The sequence below is a fragment of the Ptychodera flava genome, chromosome 16 (assembly GCF_041260155.1).
Source record: "Ptychodera flava strain L36383 chromosome 16, AS_Pfla_20210202, whole genome shotgun sequence".
NCBI lineage: Eukaryota > Metazoa > Hemichordata > Enteropneusta > Ptychoderidae > Ptychodera > Ptychodera flava.
Window position 1 is genome coordinate 1797933 of NC_091943.1, and position 17765 is coordinate 1815697.

The 17765-nt window shown below is 37.2% G+C and overlaps 2 protein-coding genes across 2 annotated transcripts; one reads left to right on the forward strand and one right to left on the reverse strand.

The window, feature by feature from the left end:
* Window positions 1-4790: 4790 nt before the first annotated feature.
* Window positions 4791-10030, reverse strand: LOC139152487 (actin-related protein 2/3 complex subunit 5-C-like). The gene is made up of 4 exons (XM_070725640.1): window positions 9772-10030; window positions 8067-8138; window positions 7231-7407; window positions 4791-5996 (listed from the first exon to the last, which is right to left on the reverse strand). The coding sequence occupies exons 1-4, from the start codon at window positions 9907-9909 to the stop codon at window positions 5934-5936; spliced, it is 450 nt and encodes a 149-aa protein (XP_070581741.1). The 5' UTR covers window positions 9910-10030; the 3' UTR covers window positions 4791-5933.
* A 134-nt stretch (window positions 10031-10164) lies between these two features.
* Window positions 10165-15697, forward strand: LOC139152488 (large ribosomal subunit protein uL29-like). The gene is made up of 3 exons (XM_070725641.1): window positions 10165-10299; window positions 13988-14124; window positions 15401-15697. The coding sequence occupies exons 1-3, from the start codon at window positions 10297-10299 to the stop codon at window positions 15630-15632; spliced, it is 372 nt and encodes a 123-aa protein (XP_070581742.1). The 5' UTR covers window positions 10165-10296; the 3' UTR covers window positions 15633-15697.
* The last annotated feature ends 2068 nt before the right edge of the window (window positions 15698-17765 follow it).

The window sequence follows — 17765 nt, forward strand, 5'->3', positions numbered from 1 at the left end:
ACAGCTGGAAAACTTTATTTTTGTCCATATGGTGATATTTATAGTTGCATCGAATCACTTGTTTGGAGTCTGACAAAGATCTCACAATGCCCTGAAAACCTAAATTTTGTCGTAAAAAACAGGCCTACCATGCAATCCTGGAATGGCATTAAAATTCATAGTCCTTAATTCAACATGGCAGGAAAACACACTTTATGTTTGCAATGGACAAAATTTACAATGACAAAACTTACAAAACTTGAACTTATCTAAACTTACCACACGTCACGTATATATATATATATTTATATTATTTATTCATCTCTTCAGAAAAGTTTTTGAACCTACAAAGTTGGTAGAATACCATGATGATAATTTGCTTCAAAGGTACAACAGCATTATTGGTGTTATTTCTGTGAGCCTATTAAAACTACCAGTATCCCTTAATCTAGCATAAATTTTCAGTTTTCTAATTTCACCATAATATGTGCTCGTGACAAAATTATGAGGGCGAACGTTAAACAATGATTGGGACATTTTTAGCTATTATAGACTATAGTCTATAGAAGCTATTGGGATGGGTATCTGTCCAGCGTCCGTCGTCAGTCTGTATGTATGTATGTCTGTATATATGTATATATATGTGTATGTATGTCTGTCTGTTTGTGAGGCGTCCGTCCACTCAAATATCTTGAGAACCGCAGTACTTACTGATTATATATTTGTTCTGTAGATGAAAAATATGATTATGAGAAACTGTTTTTTTTTAAATTTTTTGATATTGCTGAAAATATGCAAATTAGCTCCAAAAAGGCATTTTTGGTAAAAAATCTTCTTCTTCATAACCGCTGGTCAGACAGCTTTGTTATTTTGTATGCAGGTCCCTATGGATAACCCAACTTAGATTTGTTCAAATTACGATGAAATATGCAATTCTGTATTTTTAAGGAATTTTTTTGTCATTTTTGGTCAAAACTTTCTTTCATCAAAATCGTTCATCTGACAGCTTTGATATTTGGTATACAGATCCCTTGGGATGACCTAAGTTAGAGTTGTTCACATTGTGATGAAAAATATGCAAATTTGTATTTGTAAGGGATTTTTTGGTCATTTTTGGTCAAAAAGTTATTTCATCAAAACCGCTTGTCTGACAGCTTTGATATTTGGTATACAGCTCCGTAGGGATTACCTTATTTAGATTTGTTCACATTGTGATGAAATTTGCAAATTTGTATTTTTAAGGAATTTTTTTGTTATTTTTGGTCAAAAAGTTATTTTATCAAAGCTATTGGGATGGGTATCCGTCCGGCGTCCATCGTCAGTCTGTATGTATGTATGTATGTATGTATGTATGTATGTATGTATGTATGTCCGTTTGTGAAGCGTCCGTCCACTCAAATATCTTGAGAACTGCAGTACTTACTGATTTGATATTTGTGTAGATGAAAAATATGATTATGAGAAACTTCTTTTTTAATTTTTTGATATTGTTGAAAATATGCAAATTAGCGCAAAAAAGGCATTTTTGGTAAAAAATCTTCTTCTTTATAACCGCTGGTCAGACAGCTTTGTTATTTGGTATACAGGTCCCTAGGTATAACCAAACTTAGATTTGTTCAAATTGCGATGAAATATACAAATATGTATTTTTAAAGAATTTTTGTGTCATTTTTGGTCAAAAATTTATTTCATCAAACTGCTCGTCTGACAGCTTTGATATTTGGTATACAGGTTCCTACAGATGAACTAAATATGATATATTGAATATATGAGGAAATCTGCAATTTTGTACTTTTGCCATTTTTGGTCAAAAAATGTGTTTCTCAAAATCTACTTGTCTGATGCCTTTGATATTTGGTACACAGGTTCCTAGGAGTTGTCTTTGTGTGATATCTTGAAATTTGATTAAATCTTCAATTTTTTATTTTTTGGTCAATTTTTGCCATTTTTGGTCAAAATATTTGTTTCTCAAAAGTTACTCATCTGATAGCTTTGATATTTGGTATACAGGTTCCTAGGCTTTATCTTAATGTAATATATTGAAATTATGATGAAATCTTCAATTTTGTATTTTTGCAGCTAATTTTGCCATTTTTGGTCAGGCCATCCTAAAATGAGCTATCAAAGATATCCACCTTCTTCATCAAAACATGTGTCACAAAAAGTTATTCTCTACATAACACAGCAGAGCTCTGTCAACTGTTGGGTCACTTGTTTTTCAAAACCGCTGGTCAGACAGCTTTAATATTTGGTTTACAGGTTCCTAGGATGACCTTAATGAGATAATTTCATACAGTCAGGAAATACTTAATTTTGTATCCATGTCCATAGTAGCTTCAGGGACTTTGGCCCTATGTTTTACTTGTTTTATCTATGAAACTGAAGCTCTGTTTTATCTTCAAGGTAGTATGCGACTTGAAAGTGAAAGACAAACTTTTGCTCAAACTTTCCTTAAAAAATCTTATAACCATTCTCTTTCAAAATCAAGAATAAAAATCGGGAGGTCACCATGCAAATTTTGGTACTAGAAAACAAATAACCCAAGATTTACCAATATTTAAAATTCAAAATGGCCATCATCCCTGTATTAACTCTATGGAGAAAAATATAGTTTTCGAATTTTGAAAAACTAAGCTGATGAAAAGTTTTCTTACACCAAGAGCTATAAAATGAACCCCCACAAGTGGTATATCAGAAAAGAATTGTAAAATGTTGAGAGTCCGAATATGTGTTCTTGAGGTGCTCTTTTTGTCAATCAATGATTACAGGTACAACTTAGATTGACTCTTGCAAAGTTTTGTCAGTCATCCCATCAAGTTATTTTCTAAAATTTTCATCAGATGGACTTAGTACCACACTCTGTGTTACATACTGTCTGCCTACAATGTATATAGTAAAAGAGAGAAATTGGCAGAGGCCACCACCTTGTGTAAAAATTTGTCACATCCAGGGTGTTTACAATTTTGACATTCTCAGGCTCTGCTGCCATTTTAGTTAACAGTAAAACATACGGTAAATGTCATGCATTGTTAATTAAGCTAAAACAACTACTTTCTTTTTATGTACCAACATCCATGATTGTAAACAATAAAAATATACCCTTGATTAATTAATTACAAATACTCAATTGATATTTTATGCCTGGGAAAATGTATGCCAATTGCATGGGCAGCTTTTGTGATGAGCTAAAGGTTTTTAAAAGTCTGAAGGTTGGGTTGAAGGTCAGAACACAACCAGGAAGCTGTTAGTAAATAACCTCAGAGTGTTGTATACTTTTTGCTCGCTTCTGACAATTGAATGTCACTCACAGGCACATCAACTTTAATATTAGCTTGCACATTGGTATCACCCTATGACCACTTTGGTGAGAAAACATTTGCCAAAAGCATGGACAGCAAAACTGATGGTCTTTCCAGAGAGGAAAATCATACCATCAGGATTAAGGGGCATAAATCATCACTAAAAGTGATGCTCAAATTGAATTTTGTGGCTACGTCCATCCGTAGCACAGCTACAACTGTTTACTTACAATTTCTGCCCCTGCACACATAGGGTATTCAGGCTCCGATGATGATGATCAGATGGTGACGATGATGATGATTAAATATTTGAAAATGAAGAAAAATAAAAATATAATCGGACTCAGTAAAGTTGTTGTTGTTGTTATTGTTGTTGTTGATAGTATTTGTAGAAAAGAACAAAGTATGGGTGGCAAATTCAATACAGCCAAACTATACACATGCACTGCAAAATTCATTACAGCCTTTATAGTATACTATACACATGCGCTGCAAAATTCAATACAGCCTAACTTTAGGCTGTATTGAATTTTGCAGCGCATGTGTATAGCATGGAGGTAACTTTAATACCTCAATTTCTACAGTAAGGCTGTATTGAATTTTGCAGTGCATAATTTGTTGTTTTCTGCAAATACTATCAACAATAATAACAACAACAACAACTTTACTGAGTCCAAATATATTTTTATTTTTCTTCATTTTTATTGTTTAATCATCATCATCATCACCATCTGATCATCATCATCGGAGCCTGAATACCCTATGCTGCACATGCAGTCTACAATCCCATGTGATTAAAGTCAAATGTAGAGATGGCGAGCTTTTCACTTTTGCTTGTTCTTTGATATTCTCCTTAGCTGACTGTCGCCTCACTACAACTATCAGCCAACGTAAACAGCAAAGAACAAGAAAAAGTTCTGATTAAATCTGATTTTCACAGATTGTCCTCAATCACGTAACCTGGCAAATTTAGTGTTCACCTCAACTGCCACTGAGGGCGCTCTTCTAATTGGAAGGCCACTGTGAAAGAACACACCAGTAGCTAGTTATACTGTTGCACTATCTTACAGCATAAATCTTAGCTGTGCAATGAAAGATTGAGCATTTACTATAAGGCCTTGAAGTTCATTTGTCTTTTTTAACAGTGTTGATGAGCACTGCACATGTTTTTCATGTCACGAAACTCAACCGTAAATTCAAAATAATCTTGATTATCCATGGATGTCGAATCAAACCAAACTTTACCCAATGCTAAGGATTACACTTCATCAGAGCATCCTTCACTTCATTCACATATACATTTCTGGTAGACGCCACAATTATACTGTTCCTTTTTTTCCTGCTTGAGTTTAGTTAACTGAATAATGTTCTTGAGCACTTTTTCAGAAAGTTTTTCAGCAATATAATTGACGGCTGAAATAGAACAAAATTCCAAATAATACTCATAAACAACATAACTGCCTCTGTAGAAAGCAGCACTGACGTCATCACAAATAAATGACACAAGAACGGTTATTTTAAGTATGAAATTTTTAATTCACCATTATCTTCATTGTTCCACAGGCTGGAGACAAAAAGTGCTCTAATGTTTGATAATTCCATTCTGAATAACAAACATAACATAATAGACTCGGACTACGCCCCTTTATGTCCACATAACTCATGAGTTAAAAAGCGCAGTAATAAGATTTTGAAATTTGAAATACCTGATATAACAACGAAAAAGTGCATATTTCAACCAAACACAAAAGATATTCTAGTGTTTGCTGATAGTTCGTACTTAGTAAGATGAAGTACAAACCAAATCTGTACAGAATTAAATTTTAGCTTGATTAAAGGGACATACGTTGTCATCTTTTTTGTAGCTTTGGATTGAGAAAGAATAAAATGGTCTATCTGAATCAACAATGAATTGAAATATGTCCAGGTATGATATGCGAGTATTATCCACAATCTTGCTATACGTGTAGTGTAACATTTACCAGTTTACCATCCTTATCAAAAACATTGTTGTACACAGAGTTTGACAGTTTCTTTGAACAACCTTTAGCACGTTGGTATTTCTTGAAATGAAAGCCAGGTCTCTCCTCAGGAAAGTTATATTATTTTGACCACAGTCAACATATTTCTGGGTGTCCAACAAATATAACTTGAGTGCAAAATTTACAAAAAAATAAATGTCAAGAGATGGTGACCTTGCCCTTTTGAAGATTTTTGTTAAAGGTATACGATCACCTGTTCTAATTTTGCCACAGTTACCATGGACAGAGATAATCTAACCAATCACAGATTTTAAGCGGGTGGCCGCTTTTTAAAAACAGCGCCCTCAAAAGGGCATTTTGAATATCAAGGAACACCCCTTTGACCATATATGGGCATATTTAGATTACAGGTGACTGTATACCTGTAAAAGTCTCAAAAGTAACCTGTGTACACTATGATGTAAGCAAGGATTTAACAATGTTCCTAGAGATCAGTTATAGTATATACTGTTCACAGACTACACAGCTGGAGACCATTTTGGAAGACTATGGCATTAAGCGTTACTATTCTGCACAACTGTCGCTCTCTGATGATGATGATGATGATGACCGATTGACATCTCTGGATAAAACATGTGTTTTCAAGATTGCTGGTGAGCTGAAGGAGCTGAACTTACACAGATTTTCTGTCTGTTAGGACTCTCACAATACATCCAACACCACCAACGTTTACAACCTGTGAGACAAACAAAATAGGTAATTTTTTTTTATTTCATGTGGTCACAATGGTACTCATTATTTCACATGTACCACAGTTTACTTGCATCAGAGCATGTACCATCGGTATTTGCACTGCAGTTCAATACCAAAAACATGTGATAACCTTATGTTAATAAGCACTCGTAACCGGACTACTTTTGCTTGTGAAAAAGTAGTATCTTTACTACCTCCATGCTTTATGTAAGCAAACTGAAAATGGTCATCTACAAGCTAGAGCAAGAGCTGTTCCGCCAACACAAGTAACATGTAAATAACTTTGCTAAATCAGAAACGGGGTGTGGCATAAGTAGCCAATAAAAAAACACTGACATCATTATACATTAAACTTGGTTACAAAAGTAGGAACTTGGCACAAATAACTCCACCAAACTTTAGATGTCATGAAGAACACCTTGCACTGGGTATCATTTTGTTTATATTTCCATATTAATATATGTAATAATAACAGAACCCCATGGTGAGAGTGCAAGTGCTTTGTACTCACAGTATTTGCACTCGGACCTGCGGAGTATTCTGCTGTCATGTGGGAACAGCCGCAGAATACATCTCCAGCCGTGTGCAAACACACAGAGTATGTTGCACTTTCACTGTCTCGCCAGGAGCTTCTGTCATCTTATTACATATTCACAAAACTTATCAGGATCAAAAACGAAAATAAATTTGGTCAATATAGCAGAAACTGCAATCATACATTTGCATTGTCTTTACATTGATAGTACCTCATGTCCTCACTTCCACATTGTAGAAACTGATACCAAACATTCCAAGATAAGGTATCTAATCAACCTTTTCACCCCCAACATTGGGCTGAACCATGGTGATGAAAGGGTTGAAAAAGACTAAATACGCCAAAAAAAGTGGTAAAGCTGATGTGAAAACTGGAAATGTGAAACAGGCTTTATACATGGATGTCAAGACGTCAACACTAGCAGTCATATCAACAATCCTTGCCTCAGCACTTTAAAGCTATACTGTCACCTGTTCCAATTTTGCCACAGTTACAATGGAAAGAGAAAATTTAACCAATCACAGATTTTAAGCAGGTGGCCGCTTTTTAAAAATAGCACCCTCACATGGGCATTTGGAATACCAAGGAACGACCCTTTGACCATATATGGGCATATATAGATTACAGGTGACTGTATACCTTTAAGTTTACCTGTTGCACCGATTTCTTAAAAACGAATTACCTTCTCATGCCATGAAAGCAGTGTAGCACCACTGTTATCTGTTACATTTTCAAAACCTCTGTAGATGTATTTCATAAGGACATCTATTGTGTCTTTATCAAGTTCATTGACTGCTTTTTCTATTTCACCGGCCTTGAATGCTGAGAGTACCCTTATCACAATGCCTAATGCCTTGTCCTGTCAGGAGAGAGACACAGAAAAGCAACGTATGTAGGATATTGTTTCACATTTCCTCATAATGCCATGGCAGAAAGTAACTCTTATCCTGTCAAATTCATATTCCACCATCAGGTCAAGTTGGTTATGACCAATATGTTGCACTGAAACAGACAGCTCCTGAATACAGATACTGTAATTTGTGTAAACATCATTTTGCAGACTGAACCTGGTATACTGTACCACATAGGTGAAAATACCTATAGGTTTTGGCACACTACTGTTTTTACTGACTCGGCAGATGGAGAAGTGACATGTCTGACAGGATAAGGGTCAACGAATGTTCAAATCAGGATAGTTAAAAATATCTGCGCAGATTTTTCGTAAAGTACTCGGTAACTTTGGAAAAATATGACCTTCATTTACACATTATTGAATATGAAACAGAAATATCAATAATGCCATGAGCTAGGACAAGTTTGGCAATATTTGAAAATGCATAAATATGTATGATGCTACTACTGTGAGTCCCATACAAGATATTGTAAGATCTGATAACAAGATGTCATAGAATTAATTTAACAATCATGTTAGCTGATTAACTCTTCATTCTCCATGTTCCATAGTCTCTTGCTAAAACAAAAATATTCAGGAATGATTGTACCAAGTCACATACTCACCTTAATAGCCTGGTTTTTAGAACCTATTGGAGGATTTCGGAGAACTGCTTTTAATGCCTCCACATTCTTTTTTGTGAATCATTCTGTTAAGGTCAGTACATTACTGTAAATTTTGAAATAGCTATCACACACAGAAAATGACTAGCAAATTACAGGATTTTGTCATAGTTGCGCAACATACAGGGCTCAAAATAACTTTTAGCTTGGTAGTCAAAGTGGACAACTATGTTCAAACAATCAGTAATCCAAAGAAAACATCTGGCAGTCTGCTTTTACACCAGCTATATGGCTTATTTTAAATTATATGATTACTACCGGTATTTCTGGAAATCTGACAAAAAAACAATGATTACTATTCATTAAAATCAGACAAACAAATAAATAAATGAAAATCATATTTTAAAATTATCATTCATCTGGTTCATTTCCAGTTAGCTGGCCAACAGAAGCAGTACACAAAACCACTTTCAAGCTGAAATATTGTTTAAAACTGTACTACAAAATAGTTTTTCTTGTTATGCAAGCTACAGTCTAACAGCATAAAACAAATAAACACAAAACAAAAAGGTATATCACTGTATATCCTTTCCATCTTTTTTAACCACATCAAATCCTGAAGTTTGAATATTGGCATATAAACTTAACAAATGAATGAATGTACAAATAAATATGAATTAATAAATTTTCGTACCTACGTTTATATACCATTTATGTATGAAAAGTAGGAAAAATAACTGCTTGCTGACCTGCCTGGGCCTGATAAAGTTTTGGCTGGATAGGTGAAAGTTTACAGTTACCTGAATGGACGGCGGAAAACATTTCAAATAATTTCAAAGTTTTCAGTGATTTGTTGCTCTTTAAACATTACAGGGTAGAAATTCAAATTTTTTGAGAAAACTTTTGCCACATGCAAGTCCAATTTTCAATAAATTTGTGACTAAGTTCAAAGCCTCTCAAGTTCTATTTTTATTTGATGTCTTCAATCCATATATCAAATACCTACGCACTGTTAGAATATCAGTGTCTATGTTTGAATCATCACACTTTTACAGCACAAGTCAGATGTTTTGACCCAGCAACCCTGCAATATTATTTGCAGTTTATTGATTGTATCAGTACTCCAGAAATTCCCATTCCAATCTCACGAATGCACATATGCAGCATGGTTTAATTTCTTGAAGTACTACTGTTCTCTCATTTGATATAGCTAAGACAATTATAACAGGCAGTAGATAAGGAGTCACTGTCACATTTTTGTTGACAATCAACAAATTTAACTGATACACAAGTTCAGAGCAAATGCCCACAAAGTCTGCTGGCAGTGAGGTGTGGTACCTGCCAATTGACCGGAAATGAGCAACTTTCCAACAAACAAGTTTATCTAAATTGTAGTACACTTTGATCCCGTTTTGAACCTGTAATTCAGACTTTTGATTCAACCATCAGAGGGGGTTCACACTTTTTACATTATTAAGATAATTAATCTACAACTATATTGGATAAAGTAACTTCCTCATTTTTGTGGGCTCTTCAAATTTGGACAACGTCGATAGAATTGGACCTCTTGAACATCAAGATAGCCTTAGAAGGTTAACTGAAGACACAAATAACGTAGAAAGAAAAATACGAGACAATAATAATTAAAAGATGCACCTTTTGACACCTTTCGTCAAGGTGGGAACGCGATTACATATGATAAAGGATATTGGTTTAGGAAACCCACGACTTCTGTTTCATCAGGTCCGCCTGCAATTTCGTCTACTTCATCCTCACGGAAATTATTTTCGTCGAACTCATCAACGTTGACATTCCTAAACTTTGTGCTAGCAGAGCTCTTAGACATTTTAAAACAGTTCTCTCCGAAAAACACAAAAAGTAAAGAAGTTGGACACACAACAGACGATGTAGAACTCACTCACTTCCTGATTCTTTTGGAGACACTCCTTCTAATATGGCGATCTGCCTCGTTTTCAGTATCACCTTATTCCATGAATGTCAATACAAAATTGCTCCTTGATATTACATGGGTAGAGTTGTTCGTACGATGGCGTTTTTCTCTGTTCTCTACGTTTATAAAAACCCTGTAGCAAAGATACATCGAAAATATCTGAAGTTTGGACAATTAACGCACAAGTTGTCGCTTACTTTCCTCTGGAATTATGGGAAATTGAAATTCTCGTAGGGTCATGGGTATTGCAGTCGGTCTCTTCCGCTTTGACCAGCATTCAAGATGGTGAGTGTAAGGTGGTCGGTGTGCAATATCCGCCATCATCTCACCATATCGAAAGCTTTCCTGCGTCCAAAAGCTATTAAGTGACAGTAATACAATCTAAAATCAAATTTGTGTTTGAAGATTATGTATAAACAAACGATAACAATGGTTTATCCGAATATCTTTGCCGGGTGATTTGTTTACAACATGGAAGACGCCATTTTCTTCCGATATCGGAACAGTTTGTGCTACTACCGGGCCTAGGGTTTATAAATGGTGTCACGTATGATTTATTGTCAAGTAAATAATAGAATATAGAGGGAGACAGAAAGAGGACGACCTTCGATCCTGGAGCAATTGGGGGTCTGTTTTTTACGTCAATGCATCGATGCAGTGAGGTTCTAAAACTGAACGGGCAGTCTAATCAATCCCTGGTTCTCGCACTGGTGGTTGTTGACATTGACGGTCTATGTGATTTTAGTCCTTTGTTCTCCCTTGAAAGTTGTGCATGACTAGTCAATTTGTGCATGGCTAGTCAATTTGCTCAGAGATAAAGTCGATAAGAAACTTGCCCTTAAGATCACAGAATATTGTAATTCCTGTCTTAATTAAGTATATTCTCAGTCACTCTCACTGGGTCGGTGTTCCAAACTCATGTAATGACACAGTACAGTAGTAACACTTGAACTGTCACCAAATAATTTTGCCCAGTGGTACCCAAAGGTCGTGTTGCTTTCTTTGGTAATCAATGCATTAATCTAGATCCTGTCAGAAACAGCATGCATATAAATACCAACCTACATTGGATGTTGCTGCCATTCATTTATTCATTCATTCACATTGTAGGTCACCCATTGATAAATTAATTTACATATGTGAAAGTATAGGGTGGAATTGGACTAATAACTTCGATTAATATTGTAACTGATATACAACATGTAGATTCTCATGCTACGATGTCTCCCACTCCTTGAATACAATTTGATTGTCAGCAGAATTTTTCTCCAATCACCTGTGTTGTATAGCCTATGTTACATACACTACATTTCATGCATCCAGAATTCTAAATTGTGAATATAGAACATTAAAAATGAAACTCACTACTTCAACTCATTACTTTCATCTCGGAAAAAAGTATTGGTCCTAATTTCAAAGATCATGCATATCGGGGAAGGCAGTCTGGGCTCCTGACACTTCACATCTAAAGCAGGTCGCCCCACACAAGTTTGTCCCAAAACCATTTCATATGAAAATAAACTTGTCCCAAGAACTTTTCTCATTGCATGCATGGTTCAATCATCATTATCTAAAACTCTGTGTTCGCGCTGCCCATTCGCCACGTTCGCAAATGCGAATTGAAATCAGCAGTGGCGAAGAAAAATCGATCCTAATTCGCCACAGTGGCGAAAGTGATTTTTGTTGAAAAAATTCCGCAAAATAAGCAAAAACGTGGGGTTTTTAGTCTTTTGTTGATCTGCGCTTCTCTTTCGGCGATTCCCGAAAAAAACTATATCCACTTCCGTATTGTTCTCTCCGACGTACGCAATTGCAATCGAGCCAAGTCTCGCGAGAGATTTGACGTCAATTTGTATAGTGTACAGCATGCACATAAATGACTATCGCGAGAATTGAAAATGCAGGCAGACGCAATCGAGCCCTAGTCTCGCGATAAATTTGACGTCATTTTGTCTAGTGTACAGCAAGCAAAGCGAACACTCGCGAGAATTGAAACTTTTGCTACAGCAGACACACGCATTAACATTTTAATCGTGGTCACAAAGTTCGGTGTTGAAATTTATTTGCATGGTGGTCTAGACGTTCCGTGTTGCGCATTTTAATCGAGGTCTTATTTAATGGTGGTCGATTTGCATCGCGGTCCTCATGGGCCCCTATTGATGTTAATTAAAATCGCCATCCCAGCGACGCATTCCGTGTTGTTGTCGATTTGCATCGCGGTCTCGACGTTCCGTTCCGTTCTCGACGTTCCGCGTATCCATGCTCAGTTGTAATTTTTTTGGTTGATTTTGCCGTATTGTTTTTTCAGAAACATACGAAATTCGTTTCTCTAGGCGAGGACTATTCAAGCTCGTTGTATCCTCGCATTAAATTTACCGATTTTCTGTAATACAGTTATTTATGTGGTTTACGGAAATTTTTGTGACAGCTTCAGGTAAAAAGGTGAATTGGACAACATTTCATTTCTGTCAGGAAATCTTAGCGCGTACGTCTTGTGCAGGTGAACTCTACGGAATTTTCTGATATCAAAGATGTTTGCTAATTTACAATGATACTCATACTAGTACTTAACGAGATTTCCTGTCTAAATTCCCGCAAATCACCATGAAAATCTAAAAATTACTACACAGAATTAAGACTACATGTGGAAGTGTCGTTTGATGATGTTCCGAACGTCTGTGCCACATTTACGCGACGTCTTGTATGACGTGACAAAGACGCTACGTGTACTGATGGAACGTAATTACGTGTAACCAAACTTCTATTTTAATCGCAGTCTGAACGTTCAGTGTTGCTGTCATGCTGTTGATTTGCATCGCGGTCCCAACCTTCCGTGTTGCAGTTCATTTTAATCGTGGTCTCAACGTTGCGTGCTGCTTTCGATTTGCATCGGGGTCTAGCCCTGCGTACGATGCTGTGTGAACCGCTACAGCTAATCGCCCCGCTCACGGGCGATTAGCTGTAGCGGAACACACAGCATCGTACGCAGGGCTACATCGTGGTCCAGAATCAAGCAATTTCCAGTGTTAAAATGAAGACATTGGATACAAGGTTGATGTGTTGATAGTTTATTCTTGTGCATGCAACCGACATTGGAGATTATAGCATTATAGAAAGCTTTGTTTTCGTAAAAAATGTGTGGCTAATAAAATTTGTCTGTGGCTAATAAAATTTGAAACTATTCGCCACAGTGGCTAACAGCTTTCCAAACCCAGCGCTAACACAGAAACTCCCGCTCAGTGTATGCAAATTACTTCGTCATCTGAAGTTCCCTATTGGTTAAGAGTGCGCTGAAGCACGTTGGTATCTTGTGCATGCACACAACTTTTCTACGTATCCCAACATATATGGCTCATACGTCCCGCACAAGGGGGCCACAAGTTGTAGGTAGGTTATGCGCCCGTTGACACCCATTACTTGTAAGTTACTCATAAGTCGAAATGTGTCAAGATAATTGTCTAGCATACCCAAAAGGTATTATAACCTATGAGTACATTATGAACACTCTATGTATATGCCCAACATTTAATAGTAGCCAGCATTTTAGAGAAATTTTGACTCGTCGGCCTACGCTGGCTAAATAATCAAGGTGTGACAGGGCCCTTAAGTAAAAGACAGTGTGTGCTGTAAAGCTTAGCTGCCAGTGTTTGTGTTCAGAAGGGTACTTAACCCTTTCACCCCCAGTTCCCTGTATATAGGTCCAACTTTACCATAGAAAACAATGGATTTGGGACAAACCATGGTGGTGAAAGGGTTAAAGGAACAGCTTGGCAAATTTATTAGGTCACTGTTTCTTTAACATTTGTAAGCACTGGTGAATGCTTTTAGAACCAAAGGAACTCTGAGCAAGATGTAAGATGTCCAATAACATGACAGGGACATCTGGTAAATGGAAAGAGCTGATGACATAGGTTCTGTACAATACATATTTGAATATGGATATCAATAATGTATGCTCTACTCGCTTTCACAGACGAAGATCAAGGCACACGAGTTGCGGGGCAAGAAGAAAGAGGAGATGGAGGAACAGCTCAACAAGCTGAAAGAAGAGCTGTCCCAACTCCGAGTTGCCAAGGTCACTGGTGGCGCTGCCTCAAAACTAGCAAAAATGTAAGTGACGGTGGTCAATTATTTCATGCCGTGGAACCCCTGCACTACTGTGAGAGCTTTGTGCACCTTTAGAAATTTTATCTCCAAGTGATTTAAGTACAAACAGGAATTTGGTTATGTACCTCCGTGAGGGTTGGGTGTTATACAGGAGGACATGAAGCCAATTTAATGCAACACATTCAATAGTGTTCTCTTTGATCTTTGATTCAAAAAAATTTCTATGTTACATGCATCTGTATCAGGCTAATGTGATGAAACAAGATATTTACACATTGACTCCGAGATCAGAAATTGTACATATTACATATAGACTGTGTTTCCTCTGCCACTCTCAAATTCATAAAATTACTAATTTTTTAGATGATTTACTAATTTTTTTCATTGTTGATTCGTAAATATACGAATGCAAGGAAGCAGCTAGTTGATTGAGAGCTGAAGGCCCCCAAACCTGAAAATCGTTCTAAGCACATGTGGTACTTAAATTGAATTTGATTGAATGATATTCGGTATTGGAACGGTTAAGTTTACTTATAAATTTCAAAATTTACGAAAAGTTTCGATACCCAATTCGTAAATTTACTATAAAATTTCAGAAGCCAGAGGAAACACAGAGTGCAGTCTGATATTGGTGTGTAACAAGTAGGATAAAGTCCAACTGAAGTCATGGTTAACAATTCATTTGGCTTACTGTAAGACAACAGAAAGTCACAGATATTGCACATTTTGACATACCTTAATTTGTCAAATTGTTTGCTTTTATTGACATTGACTACAATGAATTGATTCACAAGTGTAAAATTTAAAAAAATGCCTTACCTGTTGAAGGCAGCTATTTAGTTTGGTACTCTGTACCACAATACTGTTGTATTCTATAATCAGGTTACACACCTGGTATCACTACCACCATACACCTTGCACAAGGGTTGACTTTTCCTCTCATCAAAACTCTTCCAGTACTTCATTTTCATATCCAGCCTGCTATGTGATGCGTTTACAAGATTTGCTTTGTATGAATATGGGGAGCTCGTGTGATTTGAGTGAAATTTGTGACTTGAGTGTAGATGTCAAAATTTGTGACATGCGTGTAGTGCATGTCAACGCAGTAGACAATGTGCTTTTCTTGTGGTGCGACACCTTCATGCAATAACCCAAGCTATGCAAGATTTACAAGTCTATTGCAACATTGAACATGATCTATGGCAAATACTAGTTTTGCCACATCAAACATGAACAACAAAATGAACAATGAATCATCGAAATATTTGTTTCATTCCAGTCGAATGGTTCGCAAGGGTATCGCAAGGATTCTCACAGTCATGAACCAAACTCAGAAAGAAAATCTGCGTAAATTCTACAAGGGCAAGAAATACAAGCCCCTGGATCTGAGACTGAAGAAGACCCGAGCCATGAGGAGGGCGCTGACACCTGGTGAACTGAAAAGAAAGACAAAGAAACAACAGAGAAAACAAAGACTTTATCCAATGAGGAAATATGCTGTCAAAGAATAACATCTGTCTTTGTGTTGTATGATATAAATGTTGCCAGGAATAAAGCTGATGGTTCAGTAAAGCCATATGATGAGTTGTCCTTTGTGATTTGAAGAGAGCATGGTTACCATGTAGTGTCCTTCTCAGTTAAGTAGCTTCAGTAATAGTAACCCTATGGTCTTAGTTAGTTTGGACCGCCAGTTGATCCAAGTGACTGGTCCAAATGATGGCAGTAGTAGTATTGCAGCAACCAAGCAGTATTGGTACAATCAAAACAACAGTCTACCCGGGCTCAGCTGTGGTAGTTACAGGGAAAACTGTCATCAGAAATGCGCCTGTGCAAGTTTCTTGTTTACAAACAATTGTATTTTATGTGTGATATCTTGACGCACCCTGTCATCATTGCTGCAACATTTAAATTATACAATGTAGATTATGACAGACATGTTTTAACTTTCATCAATCGTAACATGGATACAGTGTTTACATTGGTCCTATCGTCCCATATGACCTTTGAGTGCAGTTCCGATCTGTATCCCTTTACATTGTAAGTAGCTTCAGAAATGGTAACCCTATGGCCTGGTTAGTTGGGGTCCAGACACTTCGCACCAAAACCACTTCGCCCCACACAACTTCGTCCCAAAACCATTTCGCACCAAAACCACCTCGTCCCAAGTACTACCTCGTCCAACGCCACTTCGCCCCAAGTACCACCTCGTACTAAAACCACTTCGCTTACCGTATAGTTCCTTCAACTCGTCCTAAAACATCGATGTCACGATGTATCATAACGTTGTTTTTACCTGCAACTTGGCTACCACGAACCATTTATTCTTCCATGAAACCATACGATTTATTAGAAAAAAGAAACTACTAGGCCTAAATGGTACATTTCAGGTGCCGTGCGCGGTATTGCACGATGCGATGTCATTTTCTCGAAATGTGTACAATTTCAAGATTTCAGTCCTGGGATGGTAGGAAAGGTGGTTAAAACTTCACTGGCAGTGGTTGGTGATTTTCAGCTTTTAACGGTTACCGATAAATTGGGGAGTTAAGTCGTGTTTTTTTTTCGGGTCACAATGGTTTTGGGCGACGTGATTTTTGGGACAAAGAGGTTTTGGTACGAGGTTGTTTTGGTGCGAAGTGGTTTTGGTGCGAAATGGTATGGGACGAGATGGTATGGTGCGAAGTGGTTTTGGTGCGAAGTGTCTGGGAACCGGGACTGGACCACCAGTAGTATTACAGGCAAGTAGTTGATCCTCACAATGATGGGTAGACTGTTCTTGTTGCTGTATACTGCTCTGTTGCTGCAGCGTGCTTCTCCTGTACGCTACTTGATCTGTGTACAGTTGGAGGACAGCTGTTTCCTGCGTAGTCAGTACACACTGTAAGGGTGCTGATGTTTGGAGGGTGATTGGCCAAGTGCAACAGCAGTGGGCTTGTGGATCAACATTGCAGAAATTGCTGATTCATACCATTGCTTAATGAACATTGTTGTAAACCATAGACCTCTTTGCAGCATCAGCTTCTTGTGCAACTGCCTTGATTTTTGTGGTCGTTGGTGGAGCTAAAAAGCTCTAGCTGATGAGAATTTGGTTGACGTAACCATATGCCATTGCCCTCAAATGCACACCCTTCCTTGTGTAGTGTAGTGTGTTTCGTGTAATGTGTTTATCAAAGTATGTTTGAGGTTTACACTTATGCCACAATATGAACCACACTAGACTGAAAGATCCATTGCTCGAGGACTTTCCCCTGGTAAGAGGGGGAGCGTAGAGAGCGCCCTCGAGTGATGGATCTTCCAGTCTAGAACCACATGTGAATGGCACACAATTAGTAGCAAGAACACCACATTTACTTTCTTCACGCGTATCATATCACTTGGTTAGGCATAACTGTGCAGGTGCAAGTGAAGGTGACTTAAATATTGACTCAGAGCATTGCACTGATACTATTGCTTTTACAGCACAGAGTTGGTTGCCATATCTGTTGAAATCAGAAGCTACTCATTAGCTAGTGTTCCATTGGTACTCTATGGCAAACTTGGCGCAAGAATGCATATTTCTCACAGGTACAATCAGAAATCAAATTGTTGCAGCAAATTTAAAATTCAATGATATCAATAATCCCTCCACACAAAGTCAATTGGATAGA

Coding starts and splice junctions, on each gene's coding strand:
- LOC139152487 (XM_070725640.1), bottom strand. CDS start 9,909: ATGTCTAAGAGCTCTGCTAGCACAAAGTTTAGGAATGTCAACGTTGAT. Junction 8,139..9,771: donor TCGTGGGTTTCCTAAACCAA/TATCCTTTATCA, acceptor GAATGATTCACA/AAAAAGAATGTGGAGGCATT. Junction 5,997..7,230: donor TGCTTTCATGGCATGAGAAG/GTAATTCGTTTT, acceptor TTTGTCTCACAG/GTTGTAAACGTTGGTGGTGT.
- LOC139152488 (XM_070725641.1), top strand. Junction 14,125..15,400: donor GCCTCAAAACTAGCAAAAAT/GTAAGTGACGGT, acceptor GTTTCATTCCAG/TCGAATGGTTCGCAAGGGTA.